This window comes from Sminthopsis crassicaudata, chromosome 5 (genome assembly GCF_048593235.1).
Source record: "Sminthopsis crassicaudata isolate SCR6 chromosome 5, ASM4859323v1, whole genome shotgun sequence".
Taxonomy (NCBI): Eukaryota; Metazoa; Chordata; class Mammalia; order Dasyuromorphia; family Dasyuridae; genus Sminthopsis; species Sminthopsis crassicaudata.
Window position 1 is genome coordinate 78,786,288 of NC_133621.1, and position 17,965 is coordinate 78,804,252.

At 33.2% G+C, this 17,965-nt stretch overlaps 1 protein-coding gene across 1 annotated transcript; it reads right to left on the bottom strand.

The window, feature by feature from the left end:
• Positions 1-1,399: 1,399 nt before the first annotated feature.
• Positions 1,400-7,569, bottom strand: LOC141544898 (isopentenyl-diphosphate Delta-isomerase 1-like). Its single transcript, XM_074271588.1, has 4 exons — positions 7,423-7,569; positions 5,939-6,031; positions 2,547-2,677; positions 1,400-1,822 (listed from the first exon to the last, which is right to left on the bottom strand). Exons 1-4 carry the CDS (start codon positions 7,562-7,564, stop codon positions 1,493-1,495), a joined length of 696 nt encoding a protein of 231 aa, XP_074127689.1. The 5' UTR covers positions 7,565-7,569; the 3' UTR covers positions 1,400-1,492.
• Positions 7,570-17,965: the final 10,396 nt, after the last annotated feature.

The window sequence follows — 17,965 nt, forward strand, 5'->3', positions numbered from 1 at the left end:
CTGCAAAGCATATAAAGACTCCCTGGTAGAGTGGTTAGATAAAAACAACTTGTTCCAAAGGCCATGAAAGCAGGTGAAGCAGAAGATGTGGAGAGATTAGAGCTTAGTTTAACACCAAAGACACCCAGATCATTCACTGCATCCCAAATCATCCCTAGTCATCTTGAGTCTGTCCTGCTCCTGGACAGTGGTTATTCTGGAAGAGATAATGAGGCTGACAAATTAGTGCAACTCTGCCTCACTTAAATGCAATTTACACATGAACCAAAAAAGTGCTTGATAATTAATGGATGAGGTGAATTTAATTGGATGAATTAGTTTTCTTATTTCAGATTGGAAAGAGCTGGCTGTCAGAAATCCAGTCAGATTTCATCAAGATTTTATTTTAAATGGGTACCAGAGTTAGAAGACTAGTTTGCAATAGGGGAGATAATGTTTGCTTATCCTAGATATAGAAACAGTATTAGAATGCCATAGGATGCCCGAGGAAATCATAGTCTCATGTAGCTGGAAAAGAGACCTCATCCAATTTCAGAGCAGAAGATCTCTCTTGATCTTGTTAGGCTTGTCATACTTGCACTGTATAAAGCTCTAGCATCTCACCTTTCTATATGAAAGACATGGAAAAGCTGCTTTGCCAGGTTTGTATTATCCCCTTAATTGAGTCAGTAAACTGAGAAGCAGTAAAAGAGTAGGAGGGGAGTGTGGTGGGATTATATTTAGAAATGCATCTCATTTCACAAAAATGTTGGGCTATAGGTACTATTATCATTCCCATTTTACAGGTAAAGGAAATGGAGGCAGACAGCATTTCAGGGACTTGCCCAGAGTCTCATAACTAGCAAGAACTGAGGCTGCATTTGAAGTTAGGTTATTTTGGCTCCAGAACCAGTACTCTATCCACTGTGCCACTAAGGCCTTAAAGTGGAACTGAAGTATCTCCTGATACTAAAATTAGAGGGGTTCAAACACAGGGAAATAAACTATTATAGCTTCAAAGAATCTGTGATTCCTCCAAATTCTAAAGACCCAGCAAGGTGACTTATACTTAGTATGTACTCAGTGTTTGTTCAATCGTATTGAAAAGTTGAATAGTGTTGAAGTGGGAGTAGTGGCAAAGCACTTAAAAAATTGTTATTCCCCCAAAATAGTTTCATTTTTTATCTGCTCTCACAAAACTTTCAGATATTCTAAAGATCACTCATGACAGACTGTAGTGTTCTGACAAAGAAATATTATTAGAAAAGAAGAAATCAGCATCCTCATAATTTAGAGATCTAGAAAATGTATAAACAAAAACAACAAAGACCAAATGCAGTATAAATGGAAAGTACATGAAAAAGATAAATATAGATGCTGTTCATGTCACTGCTTCTGTCAATAAATGTATAAAGCCAAGAGTTGACTCTAATGAATATGGGTCAAAATATCATTTACCAAATAACAATAAGGTCATTTTTCATTTAATGTAAACTATTTGGTCATATTTTTTTCACTTAAAGTCTGATAATCTGTATATTTTCTTAGGGTCAAATGACTGAGTTACATAAGATAACTTATCCCACCATTTAAACAAAATAGTCTCTGCAATTATTCTGAGCCATTTGGAAACCTTATCTTCACCTTTGGCTCCTTGTTCCAAGAGTTTTTCCAGTTCTTCCTTTGTAACATAACAGTAACCTTTTACCTCTCTGGGATCTGGATTCAAAGTGACATCCTTCCTTACAAGCAGAAGATAACCAATTTCATGCTCTCCACAAATCTCATCTAATTTAATCTTGTAGTATAGCTTTGCTACAAAATTAATATCCTCGAGGGGTATCTGTGGACAAATAGAAGAGTTAGCAATTTTGTAATAGAAAAATGTCATTTCTAAGCCCCACTAGAAAAAAATTAACATGCTCTTGAATCACTTCCCTTATCTAGAACATCCCAGAACTAGTTCTTGAGTTTGTCAAATCAAATGTCCAGTCTCATCACAACCAGAAGCAGAATCTATTCAGGGCTTTCTTCAACTTTGGAAGAATATTTTGTGTAATAAGACAGGTAATCAGCCAAATTTTTTCAGTCCTAAAATTACAATCTAGTCATCATGCTAAAGAAACTACAACAGAAATATTTCTCATTATTATAGATATAAAAAATTCAGAGACAAGCCTAAAATTCCATTCTAGCTTCAAGCCCTGACCTTCTCTCTTACCTTGTTTATTTGTAAAACAAAGACTCTTGGGTAATTATAAAAACTCAACCACCAGATTTGCAGTGAGGGAAGACATGATAGATGGCCCTCACACTATGTCCTGCTATAGCAAGGTTTTCTCCAGGTTACATCTTTAATAAATCAAACTCTCAATAGCCAGTGTGAAAATCCAACCACATTCAATTTCCACCATGCCATTAGCTTTTACCTTATGGCATTATTGCTTATAATATCTGATATAATCTAATACAATAGAATAGAATAGAACATAATGTAATATAACATAATATAACGTAACATAACATAACATAATATAATATCCACTATGGATAGTAAAGCTAAATACCTCCTCAAGGGGAATTCCTAATTCAGCATGTAACCTCCTCTGAGCTGCACGCCGTATTCCAAGGGCATTAGTTTCTTCCATTTCCAGTGGTTCATATAATGGATGACTAGAACAACTGTCCGTAAAGATCCCTAAAATGAACAGAACAGACATTATCCTCAATCAGGTTTGTCCTTGGGAGACCAAAAGAACAAAATCGAGTTCTCCCATGAAATCTCCTTGATTCTGTTTTCTTGCAGTGCAGGAAACTATTAGCAACTTGTCCTCTGGGGAGTTAGAAGATTGATTTTGGGAATCTAGAAGTCTAGTCAAAATCGGGCTATATGCCACAACATCCAGAATTACAGAAATTACCCTCAACTTATTGTTGGAAATGATCCCAAATTTGGAAAGAGCTCTTCTAGACTGAAACTCTAGATAGATAAGAAATTCTACACATCTAAATTATGTTTACTTCCCACATTCCATATATCACCACATAAAAGATGATCCATTAAAATAGCACTCAAACAGGATTTCTTTTCCTGCACTGAGTTTACTTGAAATTTCCAGAGAAGTATGATTCCTTCTCTACCAGCACGTGAAAGGCAACATGTCTTCCATTGCCATAAACCAAACTAGCCATAGCAAAGGGACAACTGGGACTTTCTCCATGAATCTCTGCTAGTTCCTCTTTCCTCTTTAAAAAAATTAAGAAATCAACAAATATTTAAGAACCAAGGACAAAAGTGAAAGTCTCTTCCCATAAATTGCTTACATTCTGAGGGAGATTAGAGAATGGGGGACAGAGAAAAAGAGAGTGAGTGCTATACATATATGTACATATATATATATTACTCACACATATTTTAATATATTTATATATTTTCTGGATTTTACAAATGTGTGTCTGTTTTCATATATAACCTCTTCCACAAAATAGTCTCATGTAGCTGAAAAAGAGACCTCATCCAATTTAGGAGCAGATCTCTCTTGATCTTGTTAGGCTTGTAATACTTGCACTGTATGAAGCTTTAGCATCTCACCTTTCTATATGAAAGGCATGGGAAAAGCTGCTTTGCCAAGTTTGTATTATCCCCTTAATTGAGTCAGTAAGGCCATATATATATATACAAATATCTAGATACACCTAAATAATGCACACATACACACACACACACACACACACACACACATATATATATATATATATATGTGCATATGTATCTTTCTAAGAAGCTTACATTCTATGGGGGAAGATTATATATATATATATATGCATGTATACACATGTATTATATATTGTCTTCCCTACAGAATGTAAATTGTGCCTTCATAAAGTGTTCAGAGATGGTTTGATTTTTATATTTTAAGGAAGTTCTGTGAGAGAAGCCTATCTTTGAGGTTCTAATCTGTTTTTCTCTTTAAAATAAATGTTGTATTTATTTATTTGTTTGTTTTTCTGAGGCAATTGTTAAGTGACTTGCCCAGGGTCACACAATAAGGAATTGTTAAGTGTCTGAAGCCACATTTGAACTCAGGTCCTCCTGACTTCAGGGATAGTACTCTATCCACTGCACCACCTAGCTGCCCCTAAACATTCTATTTTTTAGAATTTATACTACGACATAAAAGTGATTATAAAAGATAGAATTCATAAAACTTGGGAACCCCAAATGATCTTTTGGTATCCAGGTCTGAATAAAATAAAGCAATTTGATAAAGTAGTGATTACTGCAAAATTAAGAATCCTATGAAGGAACAAACACAAGGTTTAAGGTATATCTAATATACTAGGTAAGGAGACATAAAGTAATTTTATAACATTGTAAATAAAGCAAAATTGGACCACTTGGGGGACATAAAAGCTGGCAGCTTTAATTGTACATTTTGGTGAATTTAAAAAAAGAAATATTGTAATCATTTTTAGGACCTTACATATGAACAGATGCTAATATTTCAATTTTAGAAGCCAGGTTTACTACAACAATAAGGAAAAAACACAGTCTTTTGAAAAATCCTTTGAGGATGGGAATAAAATTCTACTGCCAGATTCCACAAGTTTCTTTCCATTAGGCTTTCAGGATTCAGCCAATTACAATGGTAGCCTAGGTAGCAGAAAAGTATTGGTAATAAACAGTGCCAAAAAGAGTTAATTGTTATTTTGCACAAAAGTTTTAATGAATGCCATTTTCTGCTGTGATGATTAGCTTCCTAGTCATATCAATAATAGCTGCCAATAAATACTCATTGATTCAGCTTCTTTTTTGAGTTGCTTTACAGGGAATTATTTTTATCCAAACTATTTCCTATTTGGAGAATGGCATAGGAGCAAAAGTTTATTTTTGTATAGAGCTTTATATTTACAATTTTTTTTTGCAGTTCCCCAGTGAAGTATGTACTACAAATATCCCCATTTTAAGGGGAAAGAAAGGGAATAAGCATTAATAAAGCATCTACGACAATGCTAGGTACTTAAAATATCATCTCATTTTGACCTCAATTTAACCTTAATTGCTCCAACTACAAAATTATAAAACCAATAGCACCTATATTCCCGGGTTGTTGTGAGAATCAAATTGGAATGAGATTTTATTGGTTTTTCCTGGTCACATGGCTAATAAGTGACAAAGAAAGGATTCATTACAAAAATATTTTGATTCTAGAAATAGAATGTAAGCAATTTGTCACATTTTCTTCATTAATGTTTTGAATTTTGCCTTTATTTTATGTTCCAGAATGCATAGATTATTTTTATTTTAATCAAAACATTTTTGAAATTGGATTTTCCCAAGAAAGACTCTGAGGTATAAACCTGATTTGAGGGGGAAAATACTTCTCCATGAAAATGCTCACAATAAGGTTTTCTAATGAGGTATAATACAAAGAACTTGAGCTTAAATCCTGGCACAACTCCTGTAAGACCTTTGTCAAGTCAAGTCCCTTTTGGAGCCTTTATTTTTCATCTATAAAATAAAGGGTTACAGACTAGATGACTACTAAAGTTCCTTTCAGGTCTAATTCTTTGATCTTATGACCTGATTCCTAGTATTATGTTATCAATACAAAGCAATGGATGATTCAATGGATGATCTCAGTAAAGATAAGTTCATTGAATCCCTGGCAAAGTCATCCCTTGAATCAACCTCTTATCAAAGAAGTTCAATGAAAGAATATACTAGACCTTATTGTCTTTACAGCTTTATTCCCACAAGTAACAGAATGAAAACTAGCAGAAAATCCCCAGAAGCTCTCCATTATCCTTGAAGTACACAAAACAGATCTTACTTTCTGGGATTCTACCAAAAATTATGATTAAAAAATCAGATAGTCTGTTATATATTCTAGAAATGATCTTTTATTCATAAAGGATAAAAATTTTTCCCATTGGCATTTCAAAGTAATATACTTACCTGGACAAACATTTTTAGTATCGGCTCTCTGCTGTAACAATAGCTTGTTTTGTGTATTGAACAACACAACAGCAAAACCCCGGTGCAATAACCCTGAAAAACAAAAACAAAAAAAAACCATGAACACAAGATTTTTGAGAACATAATATTAATAAGCTTGGGGTTAATGAGCTTTTCATTGTTAAGGCTTTTTCCTTTCCTCTTTCCTCCCATACAGCAATGACACTCTAATTGAGCTCCATGACCACGCCATTCCAATATACCAGAAGAGGCAAAGCTCAGAATATTTGATTGTGAGGTTTTTAATGCCTTACTACATGGTCAATTTTTGTGTAAGTACTATGTACTGCTGAGAAAAAAAGATATATTCCTTTCTGTCTCTATTCAATTTTATCCAGAGATCTATTGTATCTATATTTTCTGGGATTCTATTAAGCTCCCTAATTTCTTTCTTGTTTATTTTGTAGTTAGATTTGTCTGATTCTGAGTAGGAAAGGTTGAGATTCACTGACTAATATAGTTTTGCTGTCTCTTTCTGTAACTGACTTACAACTAAAGTTCAGAGTAAAACAGCTTAACATTTGCATTTGACACTGTGGGTTGAGCTATGAATTGGTTCATAATCACTAGAGGAAAAATTTTGGAATTAAATTTTTAAAAGGCCTGATAAGTCTATATCTTTGGACTTATCCAAATGATGAGATATGACTACTTAATTCATAGGAAGTCAAAGATAGAAAGAAAGGTTTCATATACAGGAAAATATTTGTTAACAACTCTTTTTGTAAAATCAGAGGTCTGGAAATAGGTTAATAACATGGTAAATTAATGTAATAAGCTATTACTATATCATATATGTATATATAATACATACAATAAAAAATAACAAATTTGTAATCACATTCAAGCATGGGAAGACATAAAACTGATATAAAGTGAATTTTAAAAAAGCAAGAAAATAATATACAAAATGACCACAATAACTAAATGGAAGGAACAACAATCCAAAACTCTGATTTTTGTGAAATGTAATAATCAAACTTGACCCCAAAGAAGTTATGACAAATGTAGCTTTGCCATTTTTTGCCATAGAGGTAGAAACTATCAAATTTGTTATATTCGTTAGTTTTGCTGAGCAACTTTCCTTTCATACTTCTTTTTGGTCTTTGTTAAAGAGCATTATCTCTGGATAGAGTAGGGAAGAAGGCTATATTTTTAAATGATTTTGATGAGAAAAAAAGATATCAACAATTTATTAAGGAAGATTAATATTAGAATAGCATAATATATTAAGTTTTTACATGTGGATAACTAGTATTTTCTTTAATATTCACTAAAATAAATATGAAAGATAGAACATAAGATGAAAGAGATACCTCATTCTTATGTGAAGTTCCTCAATATATTTCTCACATATCTGTCAGAATCAAAGATGACTGAGGAATAACTTTCAACATAAACAAAATAAACCTTTCTACTATTACCTTTTTCAATATTTTCATTCAGATGGCAATTCCACCTGGTCTCTGAACCAATCACTGAATCATTTTCATCAACAACAATACACATATCTTCCAGGCGCTGCATTTGGAGTTTGTCCACATGATTCCGGTTACTTTTAGACATGGTTGATAAATTTCAATCTTACCTAGACCATGGACATTTATAGAAATATTAGTGTCAGTTATATTTCCTGTAACAAAAATTCAAGATAGTTCCTGAAACTAAAATAACAGAAATAGCAAAGAAATACAATAATAAGAATAAAAATGGGAATAAACATTTCTAATTCATCAGCTGATTGTTATAAGAGAATCCTCTAGCTTGTAATTATCATGGAATCTAGGAGTCAATGACATGAAGGGTCAATAATCAATTCTTACCAAATAAACAAGGTCTTAGGGTTTATGTTGCCATTATATGAAAATTTCATAGAAAAATTTCATAGGAAAAAAAACACTCCAAAGTTATTTTATGGGTTAGTGTAGTCATCATAGTCTATATAACTATGCTTAAAGATTCAGTTACTATCTACAGATAAAAAGGTGAGTAGCTTTCTACTTTTCTGGTACCAAATGATCTAAGGACTCTCTGAAGAGTGCTCATGAAAAGTATTTAGGAAGAGAGGATGGTAATACTATCAAATGAATAAGATAGTTAAAAAAGGATCAGGAATGAAAAAAAGACTACCAGATTTTGCAAATAAGAAAATCCTGGTAACATTGGAAGTCACATTTTCATTTGGGTGATGAGGCTAAAAGCCAAATTGTAAAGGGTTGAGAAAAATAAAAGTGAATAGAAAATAGTTAGAATGCAGGAAAACTTTTTCTAGTTTTTAGTTCTAGCTTCTTTTTAAGCTGAAAAAAGAAAGAAAAACCAGATGATAGGTTAAAAATGTGGTGAAGTCCAGTGAAAGATTTTCCTTCCCCCAAAATGAAGGAGATTTAGGCATGTTTGGAGAAATTAGTAGAAAAAGAGAAGTTGGAGGTTTAAGAAAGAGATAAAATAATGAAATTTATAATTTACTGAAGATGATGGGAGGGCCACTAGGTGGTATATTGAATAGAGAACCAGTCCTGGAGTCAGAAAGGCTTGAGTTCAAATATGACATTAGATCCTTATTAACTGTGTTTCCCTTGGCAATCACCTAACCCTGTTTGCTTCTGTTTCTTCATCTATATAATGAGTTGGAAAAAGAAATGGCAAAATACTTCAGTATCTTTGCCAAGAAAACTCCAAATAGGATCACAAAAGTCAGACATAACTGGAACTGGACAACAACAACAATAAAGATGAGGGGAGAAAATGGATTCCAAAGATATTTAGGGTTGGTCTTGATAAGGAAAATGATCACCTCATTATTATAGAATAAGGAAATAAAAAGAAATGAGAGTATTATGCCAAAGAATTTTAAGATGAAGAGAAGGGGGAAAGACAGGATTGTAATGAATCAGTTCATTAAAGAGGTAATGTCCTCAGTTGAGTAAAGAGGAAGGAATAGGAAGATGGACAAGAACAGAAAGTTTAGAATAACATCTGTGGGGATTGAGATAGGAAATCAATAAGGGAAGATGCTTTGATGAAGTTGAGACTATAGAACTTGAATAGCTCAAATTTATCATTTACCCATGTAATCTAGGCTTAAGATCTGGCAAGAAATTAATATCAAAAAGACAAAAGGATGAAGTTTTTAAAAGCAAAATCCAATATGAAACTGAAATGGATAAAGACAATTCTCAAATCCAGGACCAATTATAATACTCAAACCCATAAAATATCAAAACTGGAAGATACATAAAAATAATCCAGCACAAATTCCCACCCAATGCTAAAATCCCTCCCATAATATCCCTGACAAATGAATGAAAGAATGAGCAGATGAATGGGCATTTATTAAGCATTTACAATATGGATAGTTCACTACTTTAATATTGAATGCTTCTAAATGTTAGATGGTAGTTCTCCCTTAGGTTTATCTGGAGAACTTCTTTAAACTTCTTCAATTGATTCAAGAACAAGGATAAAGGTGGAACATTGAAATTACATTTATATAAAAGACTTCCTGATTTTTTTAAGTTTTAAATTTTGCTTCCAGGGTGGAGCTAAGAGGGCAGAGTAAAGTGAGTATTTTTACTAAGCTCTCCTAATATACCTCTCTACTAAACTTTTATAAGTGTGCTAAAATAAACAAAAAGTTACAATGAATCATTTTTGCAGCCCAGAGAAGCTTAGGCAGACAGAGAAGTCTGCAGCTACTGGGATGGGGACTGGCCAAAGAAATAGCAGTCTATGGGCCTTAGAGGTAATAGCAATAGCACTGAGAATACTCAGTGCCCAGAGATGGTAAGGAAACTAACACCTAGTCAGAAAGAGATTCCAGTCCTAGGACTGAGAGTAAATTCAGCACCATCTGGCAACCCGATACTGCCCATTACCATATTCTAGGTCACAATTCCAGAGCAGAGAGTAATAGCTACCTTTTCAATGAAGCTAAACCCTATCTGGATTAGGACCAAAATATAGACCAGGAGTTTAATGAATAGATCTTTCCCCAGATCACTCCACTTTGAAAGCACTAAAAACCCCCAAACCTATCTCTGAAAGGAACAGGATATAAAAGTTAAAAAAATCAGGCCAGATATCATCCTACCTATATAAGTGAGCAGAATCCAATTCTAATATAAACTCCAAAATCAATAAATAGGCTGGAAAATGAGCAAAAGACAAACAAACAAATAAAAAAAGAATCCAATCACAAAAAGTTACTTTGGTGACAGGAAAGGTCAAAGCACAAATTCAGAACACAATGGTTTGAAAATATCTACAAGCAAAGTCTTCAAAATAATGCATTGGATACAAGCCCAGCAAGAATTCCTGGAAGAGCTAAAGTAAGAGACTAAAAAGTTTTTTTAAATAATTTTTAAAAATTAAATAGGAGAGAAGAAAATTGAGGAAAGAGAAGAGAGCAATTAAAATTATGAAAAAGAGAATTAATAGTTTGGTTTTAAAAAGAAGCATAAAAATATTGAAGAAAACAACTCCTTAAAAATCAGAATTGGACAAGTAGAAACTATTTCCATGAGATATCAAGAAACAATAAAATGAAGTCAAAAGACTAAAAAATATATATAGAAATGTGAAATCTTTCATAGGAAAAACAACTATCTTAAAAAATTGATTGAGAAAGGATAGTTCAAGAATTATTGGATTTCCTGAAAGCTATTTTAAAAAAACTCTACTTCATATTCCAAGAAATTATAAAAGAAACTGTCTCAATATCACAGAACTGGTGGCAAAGTAGAAATTGAAAGAATTCAACCATCACTTCATGAAAGAAATCCCAAAATGAAAACTCTCAGGAATATTATAGTCAAATTCCAGAGCTCTCAGGTCAAGAAGAAAGTGCGGCAAACAACCAGAAAGAATAAATTCAAATATTGTGACACAACATTTAACAGCTACCACAATGAATGGCTTGGAATATCATATTCTGGAAGACAAAGGAAAGAGAATTATAACAACCCAGAAACGTACCCCCCAAAATTGCATATAATCCTGGGAATGGGGGAAAAGAATGGAGATTTAATGAAATAGGGGACTTTCAAGCATTTCTGATGAAAAAACTATAGTTAAGTAGAAAATATGACACTCAAATGTAAGACTGCAAAGAAACACAAAAATGTAAACATGAGTAGGAAACCATATAGTAATTAACAATATTAAATTGTTTATAATCCTAAATGGGAACTATCATCATTAGGGTAATTAGAGGAAGTTCACCTAAAGAGGGGATGGTTGAAAATCTATTTTACTGGAATGATCTAAAAAGAAAAATGGAAAGTTATTCACTGGGAAAAGAGGGAAGAGAGAAGAAGAATGGGAGAATTATCTCTCATAAAGGGGGCATTCAAAGAAGAGTTATTTTTAAATGGGAGGGGAAATAGGAGGGGGAGAAGTAGTTAACATTTGAAACACACTCTCATCTAAAATTGTTCAGGATGTAAGAATATACATACACACAAAGTTAGGTAGAAAAATTCTTCTTACTCAATAGTTAAATAAGAAGGAAAGAGGCTAAAAAAAGAGAGGTAGAGAATAAAAAGGAGATTGTGATCAGAAGTAAAACAGACCTTTGAGGAGGCAATAGGATTAAAAAAAATAATAAGTTTAAAAGAATAAGATAAAAGTAAATGCATAGTTATTGATTATAATTGTGATTAAAAATAGGATGAATTTACACATTGAATAGAAGAGGACAACAGAATGGATTAGAAACCAGAACCTAATAATATGTTGTTTGTAAGAGAAACACTTGAAAAAGAAAGCTACAAAGTTAAAGGGGCTGGAGTAGGATCTATTATACTTCAGATGAATTTTTAAAAGGTGGGGATAGCAATTATGACCTTACACTAAGATAAAACAGACCTAATTAGAAGAGATAATCAAAGAAACTACATTTTGCTAAAAGGTTGCATATACAAGTAATCACTATCAAGGATGAACATATGTGTACCAAATGGATTAGCATCCAAATCCTGAAGAAAAAGTGAAATGAATAATAGGATAATATAACTACAATAGTGAGAGACCTCAATTTACCTTTCCCACTAAGCAAATCTAATTATAAAATTAAAAAAAAGAAGTTGAGGAGAAATATAACCTGGAGTAAGTTAAATTATGAAAGATGTCTGAAGAATATTGAATGGATATAGAAAGGAGTTTATCCGTCTCTTAGCTGTATATAGCACCTTGACAAAAATTGACTGTATTGTAAACTAATGTAAAAAGGCAGAAATAAGAAATGTATCTTTTTTCTGAACACAGTACAATATAAATTACATTCAATAAAGGAATTTTGAAGTGTAGATTAGAAATTAATTGAAAACTAAATAACCTAATCCTAAAGAATTAATGAGTAAAAGAACAAATAATAGAAAATCAATTTTATTGATACAACAATAAAACAACACCCCAAAATTTATGGGGTTCAGGCAACGCAGTAGTTAAAGGAAAATTTATGTCTTTAAATGCTAAGATCAATAAAACAAAGAATAGATCAATAAATTAGCTATGCAACTTTAAAAAAAAATTAAAAACATAAATTCCAAAATAAAAATCCTGAAAATCAAAGAAGTGGTTAATAAAATTTTTAAAAATAATAACTTAACTAGTCAATAAAACTGGGAGCTGGTTTTTAAAAACCAATAAAATGGATAAATTCTTGACCAAATTGATTTTCAAAAAAGAAATAAGAACCATTGCCAGTATCAAAAATGAAAAGGGTAGATATACAACAAATGAAGATCAAATAAAAGTTATTGGTAGAAGTGCATTTGCCCAACTATATGCCAACAAATCTGATACAAGTGATGAACATTTATAAAAATATAAATTGCAAAGATTAACATAATAGGAAATATATTATTTAAATAATTCTGTTTTAGAAAAAAGAAAATGAACAAGCCCTCAATGAATTTCCCAAGAAAAAAATTTCCAGGACCAGATGAATTTACAAGTGAATCTTACCAAATGTTTTAAGAAAAAATAATGAGAAAAAAATAGGAAAAGAAATATTTATCAAAATCCTTCAATGATAGGTTTTAAATGTTTTATTAAAACAAAGAGAGCCAAAACAAAGAAGTAAGAATATAATTCAATTTTCTTAAGTGTTGATGCAAAAACTTTAAACAAAATACAAGCAAGGAGATTACAACATATCATCAAGATGATATGAACAAGGTTAGATTTATAAAACAATAAGGACAGCTGATCATATTAACAAAAGACAAAAAAGCATATTATTTCAATAAAAAGGCTTTTGAGAAAATACAACTCTTATTTCTATTAACATTCTAGAGATCATAGAGATAAATGGAGCTTTGAGCATGTACCTATAATAAAATAAATTATAAGCTTTTTCAAGAAGAACAGGAATGAAGCAAAGATTTCTATTATAATTATTACCAATATTGTAGAAAGAAGAGATAGATTCATTCACTAACCTCAGTGGAAATAGACAGGCATTCAAGTGTAAGCATACACAAAGCCAATGTATATTGTATATGACTATTTATAGCAAGATTATTGGGCAAGAGTTAATTACATAACTACTAGGGAAATGAGAAGTCTATAAAGAGAGAAGACATGTTTCTGCATCAATTATGTTGAAATGACCTTTAAAAATGAAATGGCAAGAAAGAGGGATGTGATGAGAGAAGGGAGAAACAAGAGGTAGGACAAGGATCAGTTTTGCAAGGAAGAACTTTATAGTGGAAAGGTGTTGGTGAGCAATGCTTAAAACTCATTCTTTTTGGAATTTGTTCAAAAAGGAAAGAATATATACTGACAGTTTTTGCTTTAAGTAAATGTGCTTTAGGCAAATTAGGCTTTACATAAAGAATTTTGAAAGAAATATGCACTCCAAAAAGAAAAAATCCCTAAATTAACTTTATTAACTTTACTATACTGTATTGGACTCTCTCTCTCTCTCTCTCTCTCTCTCTCTCCTCTTGTCTCTTCCCCTCCATGCCATCACTCCCCCCCCCAAAAAAAAACCCCCACAAAACCCACAATACTACAAATGAAAGCAAAAAACACACTACAACTTGGCTACTAGACCAAAACTTGGCTTGAGACATCTGGCACTGTGAAAGCAGATCTTGTCCCTACTCCATCTGATGAGGAAACCCCCAAACTCTTAAAATCTCCTTGGATTCTGCCTCAGGAACTCTGCCCCACCCCAAGCACAAACAGTTTCCTCCTTATCTAAAAACCCATTGAATTCTATCCAAATTCTAACCCTGGCTGAAGTTCAAGCAGGAAACCAACATGGGACTTCACCCACAGGCCCCTTCAAATAGTCCAAAGCCCTCCTATTATAAAAAGGACTAAACTGGAGTCCTCTCTTTGCAGAGATCCTAAACATGCATCCTTACGCCGGTCATGTCAAGGATTTCTACCCACCAGAACAAACCCTGGCTCTGGTGTTTTCCTACCTTTTAACCTTACTTCCAAACCCCATAATAAATCTTTTTTAATCAATCTAGGTTTTCGGGTCTGTAAATTCCTTTACAGAGAACTCTTGTGCTGCTACTAGACCTCATTTAACTCTGTATCCTTGCACCGAATCCAAAGGAGTTGCAGGGGAGCTCTATTTGACTCCCTGTACTTTGAACCTGCCACTAGACCTCAATTAAACCTAATTTCATTTGGGTGCCCCTTATCTAGTTCTCATCACATCCACCTGCCTGTGTGCCCTCTTTTTGTCCATTATTTCTTTCCTTCAGTCTTTACTTGGTACCAAATTTGTCTCCAGCCTCTAGTGTTGCCTATTCTTTTCTATCTGTGAATCTGGCACTTGACATGAAAAAACACACACAAAATTAAAATAGGGGGCTATGGTAGTATCTACTTTGCTTCATTCAGCTAAAAAAAGTCATGGGTAGTGATCATGATCTTAAACAAAGCAAAAGTAAATCTAATTAAAAGACATGATCTGGGAAACTATTTTTTAGTAAGATAAAGGCATTGTAGACAATGAAGTAAAGTTCATAGTTTTAATGGCAAGTTTCTCTGATAAAGGCTTCATCTCTCAAATATATAGGAAACAGTTAAATTGATTAAAATAGGAGATATTTCTCAGCTGATTAATAATCAATGGATATGAAGAGGCAGTTTTCAAAAGAAGAAATCAGTTATCTATTGTCATATGAAAAGATGTCCTAAATCACTATAGATTAAGGAAATGTATATGAAAACAAGTCTCACACCTATCAGAAATCAAAATACTGAAGGAGATAAGGGAAAATAAATATAATATAATAAACTGTTGGTTCAGTTGTAAATTGGTCCAACCACTCTGGAAAGCAATTTGGAATTATATCCTAAGGATTGTAAAACTTTATATATACCTTTAGACCCAGAAATACCAGTACTAGCTCTGTACCCCAAAGAGATCAAAGAAAAAGGGGGGAAAGCATATGTACAAAATATTTATACCAGCTCTTTTTTTGTTTTGGTAAAGTTTTGAGCATTGAAGGGATGCTTATCAATTGGGAAATATTTGGACAAGTTGGAACATATGGCTGTGATGGCATACTACTGTACTACAAGAGGTGATGATGATGAGATTTATACTTGGGGTACCCAAATGAAAATGAGATCTAGTGGCAACGCAAGCAGTTCTCTGTAAAGGAATTTACAGACCCGAAAACTTACATTGATAAAAGAGGTTTATTATAGGGATTGGAAGTAAGGTTAAAGTCTAGGATAAAAAAAATAGGTGAGGATAAAGAGAGGAGGACACTGGAAACATTTCAGTGGGCAGAGAGTCTTTGGGGTACCAGGCTATGCCAGCCATGGTGCTGGCATGTTTAGACCCTCTACAAAGAAAGAGCTCCAGTCTGGCTCTTTTATAATAGGGGGCTTTGGCTACAAGCTGAAGGGGGCTCGTGGGTGGAGTCCCAAGTTGGCTCCTTCTGGGTTTCATCTAGGGCGCAAATTTGAATTGAATTCAATGGGTTTCGAGACTGAGCCAACCCCACCCAGATAACAAAGATGAAGCTGTTTGTGCTTGGGGAGGAGGTTTTCTCCTTTGAGGATTTTCCGTTTTGGGATTCCCTCTTCAAAGAAAAGAGTGATTCAGAAAAACATCATGGCAAGATCTAAGTAAACTGATACAAAGTGAAGTGAGAAGAACCTGTTGATTATTATGCACAGTAATAGCAATGGGTTAATGAAGAACAAACCATAAAAGACTTAACTTATCTGATCAATACAATTATCCATAGAGGGCTGGGCCTGAGTTCAAATAAGGCCTCAGATACTTACAGGCTATAAAACATTGGATAACTCCCATAATCCTGTTTACCTTAGTTTTTAGTTATCATTTTATCAGTAAAATGAGCAAATAAGGAAATGGCAAACCACTCCAGCATCTTTGTCAAGAAAATCCCAAAATGGAGCAAAGAGAATAAGACACAAATGAAAAAAATGAACAACATGATGAAAAATACTATCCATGTCCAGAAAAAAAAAATTCTGAGGGCAATTTCTTTTGCCTATGTATGACATGGTTAATATGGAAGTATGTTTATAGTATACTATCAATTATATTTATTTGCAAAGTCATGCAAAACATATTTCCATATTAGCCATGTCACACATAGGCAAAAGAAATTGCCCTGAGTTCATTTTTTTTCCTTAAAGCTTTATATAATTTTAGTAACTTTTACTGATAGAATGAGGTGGGAGGGAGAAAAGGAATTTGAACTCAAAAATTTAAAAAGAAAGGAATGCTAAATGTAAAGAAATAAATAAGAATTTTTAAAAGACAATTAAGCAAAACCAAAAAAGATCTGATTACAAGTGCTAGTATGTGAGGCTAGATTTGAGCATTTGTTTTCCTGATTACAGGCTATGTTCTAGCTACTATGCAATCTAGAGCAACTTTCTCTACATGGCTATTTTAAAGCATTTATAGTTAGCTTTACTGGAGAGTAAAGCTAATTGCTAATTACCTAAGGAAAAGTCTCCTTCATTACTCAACTGTTATGATTGTTTACTTTATTGCATTGTTTTCTATTTATCATACTTTATATAAAGATTTACTAGAGAGATAAAATACATTAAAGGGAATAAAAATAACAACTGTAGCAATTAATAAAAGAATCTATATTGTATGTCATTGAAAGATTAAAGAACATCAGCACCTGTTTTGCCCAGGTGATGACCCACAAAATTGGATCAACCTCTATTCTTCCTCCTAATCCTAATGCTAATTTCAATCCTGATCCTCCTCCTCCTCTTCCTCCTTTTCCTTCTACTCTTCCTGAGATAGGAGAAAGATATCTCATGGTGGCAAAGGAGTTTGATATTATATATCTTATAACTAACACTAAACATTTTCCCAGGAGTACAAAGTAAGACAATTTGTCATCATTGCCTAGATCTGGGACCATCAAAAGCACCAGTTTCGGCTGATATATAATATCCCTAAACACTGAGAAAGATTGACTGGAGTCAATCACTCCATCAACAAGTATTTTACTGAGTGCCAACCATGTGCCAACACTGTAAAAAAATGGGAGTATTTAGAAAGGAACTCACAGTTTAATTGAGGGAGATAACCTCCAAAGGATTATACACAAACGAGATAAATACAGGATAAATTGGTGATAATCAAGAGAGGAAAGGGACTTGCATTAACAGGGACAAGAAAAGAGATTTAATTTGGAACTAGAAGGAAGCTGGAGAAGCCAGAAGCTAGAAATGAAGAGGGAGAACAATTGAGGTATTAAGAACAATCAGTATAAATATACAGTTAAAAAAAGTACAGAGTGAGGAGAGGAATTGTCTTGTGCAAGGAATGGCAAGGAAGCCATTGTCATTGTATCAGATCTTAGAGCACACTGAGGGGAATACAGTAAGAAATTGGGAAGGCAGGAGGGAACCAGCTTATGAAAGACTTTGCATATTGAACAAAATAACTTCTATTTGATTCCAGGGGTGACAGGAAACCAATAGACT